Source organism: Berghia stephanieae, chromosome 1 (genome assembly GCF_034508935.2).
Source record: "Berghia stephanieae isolate SIO BIC M18660-M18661 chromosome 1, UCSD_Bste_1.3, whole genome shotgun sequence".
NCBI lineage: Eukaryota > Metazoa > Mollusca > Gastropoda > Nudibranchia > Aeolidiidae > Berghia > Berghia stephanieae.
The window spans coordinates 138,578,027-138,585,526 of NC_088360.1; the positions used below are offsets into that span (position 1 = coordinate 138,578,027).

The window sequence follows — 7,500 nt, forward strand, 5'->3', positions numbered from 1 at the left end:
ATATATCATGTTACCAAGTTTCCATTTCATACAGTCTGAGTTGCTTTTAACAGGATGGCATTGTATTTTGAGCAAATATTTATATTATTATCGTTGGCAACTACAAAACAACACGGGATATAATATTATACTTTGTGGTAAGAGTCACATTTCTTTTAAAAAGTTGAGCTTTTATATAGCGCATCATCCACTAAACGTGCTCAAAGCGCTTTACAAGGATCCCTGACCAACAGCAACACGTAACATAAAGAACGAGACATAACGCCTGTTTGGCGATAATACATTTTTTCCGACAGAAACGACGCTGTTAATGCCAGGTACTGATTTTACACCTGAGTACGAGGAGAGAATGTGAGTAAAGAGCCTTTTCCAAGGACTCAACTATGCGACGAGCGAGGCTCGAACCCAGGACCTTCTGATCCAAAAGCGAGTGTCTTACCTACCACAAGCGGAGTCTCTTTATTTAGGCGAAAGTAATTAATTATTATTATTGAAAACTGTCCCAACCACGTTGTGTCTTTGTCCAGAAGCAATTTCTCTGATATCAGAGCGATCCCCAACAACAACTTTTGATGACTCAAGGGAGACACGCATTACTCACTGTCGATCTTCAGATCGCTGACAATGCATGACTTTGGCAAAAGTCAAATCAAGGCTCAGCAATGACTCGGCAATCAACACCATTTGATTGATCTATATTTTTTTTTAATTGAGCTTTTATATAGCGCAATATCCACTAAGCGTGCTCAAAGCGCTTTACACGGGTGTCCAGGCCAACATCTAGGACGGGATATGACATGACGCCTGTTATTTATTATCATCATCACTTCATACTGTAAACCATCCAATATCAACCATTTTAATTTAAACAAACATCAACAAATATCGATTCCTCGGCAATACGAGTCGACGATATCCGACCGGGATCTGTTCGGACTCCTGTTTCCATTGCAGTAGTTCCCGTCACCGTCCTTCGTCAAGGCTTGTAAAACTTTAGCGCTGTATTCCTGTGCCTTCGCCCGAAGAGCCGCGATACTCTCCGATTGTCTTTCCTCCTTCACTCGGCCTTTTCCGTCGGAAATCGGTCCGTTTTCATTTCCGGAAAGGTCGTTCTCTTCCTCGCTCATCTTCTTGGATGCTTCTAATGACTTTTTGTGCATACCTAAAAAAAAAACAAAAAAACAAAGAGAGAAAGAAAAATCAAAAAATGAATAAAAAGATCATACAATTTCACTTTTTACAGACAAAAAGACCGAAATCCTACCTATCTTCCGTAGTCCTAGTGTCATTGCCCTCTAGTATCCACCTCCCATAGTCCGGCTTCAATATTCCTACGGTATCCATCTCCCATTGTCCAAGTTCATTTCCCTCTGATATCCTCCTCCCATAGTCCCAGGTTCACTCCCCACTGGTGTACGCTTCCCTGAGTCCCTGGTTCACTTCCCAATGCTGCCCACTTCCCATAACTTTGTCGGGTTTGACAGCTTTTCTCGGGTTTCGGCGGGTCTCGGCGGGTTTTGTATAACAGAAACACCGCAAAACCACTGAAATCTAATAGATAGGTATGTGTTTATCATACATAAAGAGGGAGTGACGATGGCCCATCAGTGGTCGAACTCGTTTCACAAGAAAAAGACGCGATTTTTTTTTTCAATCAAAGATAGTCAGAGGTTGCTAAGGTACAAAAACCGGGATAAACTCCCGCTCTGTTGACCCTTGTATATCTATGAAAAAAAAAGAGAAACAGAGGAGGGAGAGAAGTCAGAAAAAGAAGAAAACAGATGTCAGAAGAAGACGAAAACATGTCAGAAGAAGAAGAAAACAGGTCAGAAGAAGAAGAAAACAGAAATCAGAAGAAGAAGAAAACAGGTCAGAAGAAGAAGAAAACAGAAATCAGAAGAAGAAGAAAACAGAAATCAGAAGAAGAAGAAAACAGAAATCAGAAGAAGAAGAAAACAGAAGTCAGAAGAAGAAGAAGAAGAAGAAGAAGAAAACAGAAGTCAGAAGAAGAAGAAAACAGAAGTCAGAAGAGGAAGAAAAACAGAAGTCAGAAGAAGAAGAAAACAGAGGCCAAACTGATTCTCCGGAATAAACCAATCTCCAAAAACAGAGGCCAAATAATTACAGCAAATTACCCGGAGCCTAATGAGATTTAATTTGAAGCTTGAATGACAGAGTATTTAATTTATTTTTTTGATCTGTGACGTCACCATTTGATCAAAACAAATCACGGAAGTTGGGAAAAAAATTTGATTTTATCTCTAAATTATGACAGTGATTATGAGGGCCAAAATTATTTTAATCCTTATCAGGCTAGGCTGATTTTTAGGGATAATAATAATAATAATAATAATAATAATAATAATAATAATAATAATAATAATAATAATAATAATATTGATAATAATAATGACAATAATAATAATAATAATAATAATAATATTAATAATAATAATAATAATAATAATAATAATAATAATAATAATAATAATAATAATAATAATAATAATAATAATAATAATAATAATAATAATAATAATAATAATAATGATAACAACAACAATCATCATCATCATCATCATCATAATAATAAAATTTATTTGTATAGCGCCCAATCCCTTTGACAAAACAGCTCACGGCGCACAAAATTGTAAAACATCATTATAATCATTTTGTACACACGCACACCCATTTATTTATACAAGCGCGCACTCACGCATACCCTCACAACGGATGGTTTGCGTTGTTTTTTTGTTTGTTTGTTTGTTTGTTTGTTTGGTTTTTTTTTTTTTTTGGTTTTTTTTGTTTTTTTGGGTTTTTTTTCTTTTGTCGTGTAGCTATGTCGTCTAGTGATATGACACTGGTCTTCGGATCGAAGGTCTTGGTTCGAGTCCCGCCACTCTGAGCGGCGTATAAAAAAATTGTAATATCGCCTAATTAAACCGGCGTTATGTCCTGTCCTACATGTTAAATGTTGCATGCTGTTGACAAGGGACCCCTCGTAAAGCGCTTTGAGCACGTTCAATGGATATTGCGCTATATAAAAGCTCAAGTTTTTTTTTGTTTTTTGTTTTTTCATATATAAAACATTTAACCACTCACCAAGTAGCCATGGAGCCGCTGATTGTTCGATGCCCTTATCGGCACTTTTGATGATGGCATCGGGGAGGGGGAGGGCGTGGCGTACCATGGCGCCATACAGACCGTATTCCGCCATGATGGAACTCTTGCCCCACGTTTTCTCCGTCTTACGCCATTTGGCACGCCGGTTCTGGAACCAAACCTGGTCAGGAAGAAAAATGAAAAAAAAAATGTTGTTTAGTGATATGTATGTAACACTCTAGTTTTGTTTTGTTTCGTTTTGTTTTTGTTTTGTTTTCTTTCGTTTTGGTTGGGTTTTTTTTTTTTTTGTTTGTTTGTTTTTGTTTTTGTTTTTGTATTTTGTTGTTGTTTTTATTTTTTTTTTGGGGGGGGGGGAGGTTGTTCGTTTTTTAGCGACTTTTCTGAGGTTTTTTCGGTGGTCAGAGGGTCTGGAGTTCGGTCCCCAGTCAAGGTTGACTGAATTTTTGGGATGGCTTTCTTCTTGTATTTTTCTTTATTGCTTTGTCTGGCACCTTTCATACACGCTTGTTCAGATCTTTATCTGACACCGGTGCTTGCTCTTTAATATCTTAATATTTCTCCGATATTTTCATACAATTAATAAAAGTATTCTTGGACTTTTACGTTTGATATTTCCAAATCGTTACCAACGCGTTAATCTCAAACTCAAGCAGCGCGATTGGGATCTTATTCGAGATTCCAAAAGCAAGTGTTCAAGAATATCATACCTTGAAGACCAACCTACTCAAAAATTTAAAAATTCGTAATTTTAAGAGATAAAAATAGCAGTCGCTATAGATAGATAACTTTATAGGTCAGCAGGTTTCCTCATGAGGATTACATAACTGTAAATGTAAATGTAAATAATGAATTTTAATAGCGCCTAAACATCCACGTTAATCGTGCTCTGAGGCGCTTTACATAATTTTAAAATGTTTAAAAACAACAAAATTTTTAAAAAATCACGACACTACATAATAAGCATGAATACAAAAACAAAATCTAAGCAACATCTATACCAAGAAAAATAAGCCTGACGGCTACAACATCACACTTCAAAATCCTGTAAATGATGTAGTCTGGTAACCAAACACTCTCATTCCAGAAAATTCTGTAACCGGAGCCGAAATTCGTAATTCTACTAATTCATCGTTTAAATAGAATGAGCTTTTATATAGCGCAATATCTACTAAACGTGCTCAAAACTCTGTACAAGGGGCCCCTGGCCAATGGTAACATTTAACATGTAGAACGAGACATGACGCCGGTTAGACGATATTGCAATTTATTTTTTTTTTGGACTCCGGTTTAATTAGGCGATATTACAATTTTTTTATACGCCGCTCAGAGTGGCCGGACTCGAACCAAGACCACCACAAGACCACATCGATAGCTGCACTTACAGCTTTAAAATGATCAGAGATAATAATATATTTATTTCTCATTTTATCGGTGTCTTCTTTGGAGACGACTAGTGGATGAAAACAAATATAAAGAGAGGGGTTTTTTTTTTTTTGTTTTGATTTGTTTTTGGGTTTGTTTTTTGGGGTTTTTTTTTTTGGGGGGGGGGTTTTTTTTTTTTTTTTTTTTTTTTTTTTTTTTTGGAGGGGGGGGGGGGGGTAAGGAGATGTAAGAAGGCCGTAATGCTCAATAATTAATTTGTCCAGCCCTACAAGGATAATTTGGATATCAAGAATTTTCTTGCTTCGTTAATAATCGTATAACCGTAAACGGCCAAATCAATTACTCAATATATCTCTTCATCTGTGTTTATAGGGCGATATAATATCTGTCAACAAAATGCTCATATCTCCTTTATCAAATATGACACTAATAAAGACGAGAATACAAAGAATAAAAGCAGAAGACACAGCTACCACCAGTATTACCGCCATTTTCCATCGGTTAGCCAACCCCTCTCTCTTTTCCGCTCGCGCATGGGCAGCAGCAGAAGCAGTCGCAGCAGGATAGCAGCCCAATCAGACGACCGAAGCAGACGAGGAGTATCGATCCTAAATCAGAACACGGCTACTATGCTACTTATCCCCAAAAGAAAGCCGGGCAAGCTTTGATAAAAAAGCATTCAAAATACTCGAGTTCTATTGAGACGGGCAATATGATCCAATTAGGAACCTTCGTGTCGATTACAAATTAATGTCGCCCCAGTGAGCACAGACATTCTCCGGGAATTCGATTACTGAGGATGGCCCTGCCATTTTGAGTTTAGGGATCTCAAACTGGAGATTCAGATTTATCGCCACATGACCAATGAGAATAATAAGAAATATCCCCGTGATTGGGGTCAAAGGTGGACGTATCTTCTCCCCGCAATGACGATAATAATGATAATGACTAATGATGGGTAAAGGGAGGGAATCGAGATTGCTCATTTTGTAGTTGACACTAAATGTTTGCGACAAGGGAGGCGACCAAGCAAAATAGACGAGAAACATTCGATGATTATTATTAATAATAATAAAATTAAATAGGTGCTGGATTTTGTTGGTTGGTTGGTTTGTTTGGGGGAGGGGGGAGGGGGAGTGAATGTTTATCAAAACAATGGGAAGTCCGTGGCGTTTATAATTTGATTGTTTAAATGACTTGGTATTGGGTCGACATAATTGATTGTTGACGTGGATGACTATTGATAATTTAGATTAACCCTTTAAATGCGATACTCGAATTGCATCAATACAGTATTGTCTCAAAACGAACTAGATGAAAAAAAAAAGTAAAATAGTGACAGAAATTTGGTTCAATATTTTTTTTTCTGGTGGAGGGGGGCGAGGGGGGGGGCGGGGGGGGGGGAAGGAAGCTATTTTAAGTATAGTGAATGTGCGGTAATACGGTATTTAAATGTTCATTTGTTCTTTTTCATGAAACTGATAATATAAGATACTTTCATTTCGTTGTATTTATTAAACGAATTGTTTTTATCGTACCCAATAACACAGCAAGCTTGCGAGTATGTGTTATTGCAAGATAAAAATATTACGAGTTTAATAAATACAAAGAAATGAAAGATTACGTTAATTCCACCTCTCCAAGTACGATTATTAGACATTTTGTAACCAAATTGTATGGTATTTGTACTTTGATTCAACATAATTTGTATCTTCTTTCTCCTTCTGCTTGAATGACAATTTGACCGAAAACTAAAAACGTTGGATTGTATTCATGCGCACCAAGAGATTGGATATTTCACACTACTAAAATGTGCGCAAATATTCTGCAATTGTTGAATATTTTTTTATTCAACGCATTCAAAGCATAATTGAACGATTATCTAGACGTCTACGGATTTACTTAGAAGCGAGGGGTGGAATAACATACGATTCTTTTATCTCATTGTACAGTTAAACGAGTTATTTTTATCGTTCCAAATAACACAATGAGTTTTTGTCAGTTAAGTGCGTTTACGGTTCCATTCCTCGTATCTGGCAATCAAAATACTGCCTGTATATACTACTTGACCATGTCCAGTCAACCAATCTAGTGTTTCCAGTCTTTGAGTTATTGTTCTATCTGCACTCCAAATAAATGAACTTCTGTCAGCAAAGTCTTCCCATGCCCCGTCTCCAGTTACCTTCCATATCCATTCTTTTCTTCCCTATATTTATTTCCACCATGAATTTGTGTGGCTATGTGTTCTTGTGGTATGACATTCGCTTTCGGATCGGAAGGTCCTGGGTTCGACCCTCGCTCGACGCATAGTTGAGTCCTTGGAAAAGACTCTTTACTCACATTCTCTCACCGTACTCAGGTGTAAAATGAGAACCTGGCCGTTAACAGCGTTGTCTTTGTCCGAAAAATTGTAATATCGCCTAACAGGTGTCATGTCTCGTCCTACATGTTAAATGTTGCCGTTGACCTGGGACCCCTTGTAAAGCGCTTTGAGCACGTTAAGTGGATATTGCGCTATATAAAAGCTCTTTTTTTTAAAATTGTTCTCCTGGTAGTCACCATTTCATAGGCCGCGATATCAGTCGCTTATACTTTTAGTTTTCTTGTTTTCTTTTGTTTTTATTCTGTTTTTAAAATGAGCTTTTGTATAGCGCAATATCCACTAAACGCTCAAAGCGCTTTACAAAGGGCCCCTGACCAACAGCAACACGTAACACGTAACAGGCGATATCGCAATTTTTCCGACAAAGACAACACTGATAACGACCAGGTACTAATTTTACACTAGAGTACGGTGAGAGAATGTGAGTAAAGAGCCTTTTCCAACGACTCGACTATATGAGGCTCGAACCCAGGACCTCCCGATCCGAAAGCGAGTGTCATACCACTCACTAGACCACACAGCCGGTTTAAAATTTAACTCTATTCCTTCTTTTCTTCTATCCCTCCCCCCTCCCCCCTTAGACACACAGACAGTGATGTTTTCGTCCACTG

The 7,500-nt window shown here is 37.6% G+C and overlaps 1 protein-coding gene across 1 annotated transcript in view; it reads right to left on the minus strand.

Annotated features, from left to right (window-relative positions):
* Window positions 1-303: 303 nt before the first annotated feature.
* Window positions 304-7,500, minus strand: part of LOC144963343 (uncharacterized) — a 90,929-nt gene continuing 83,732 nt past the window's right edge. The window contains exons 5-6 of the mRNA XM_078897288.1: window positions 3,103-3,283; window positions 304-1,162 (exon numbers count right to left, since the gene is read on the minus strand). Coding sequence (XP_078753414.1) covers window positions 876-1,162; window positions 3,103-3,283 — 468 coding nt within the window. The 3' untranslated portion in view covers window positions 304-875. The remainder of the gene's footprint in view (window positions 1,163-3,102; window positions 3,284-7,500) is intronic.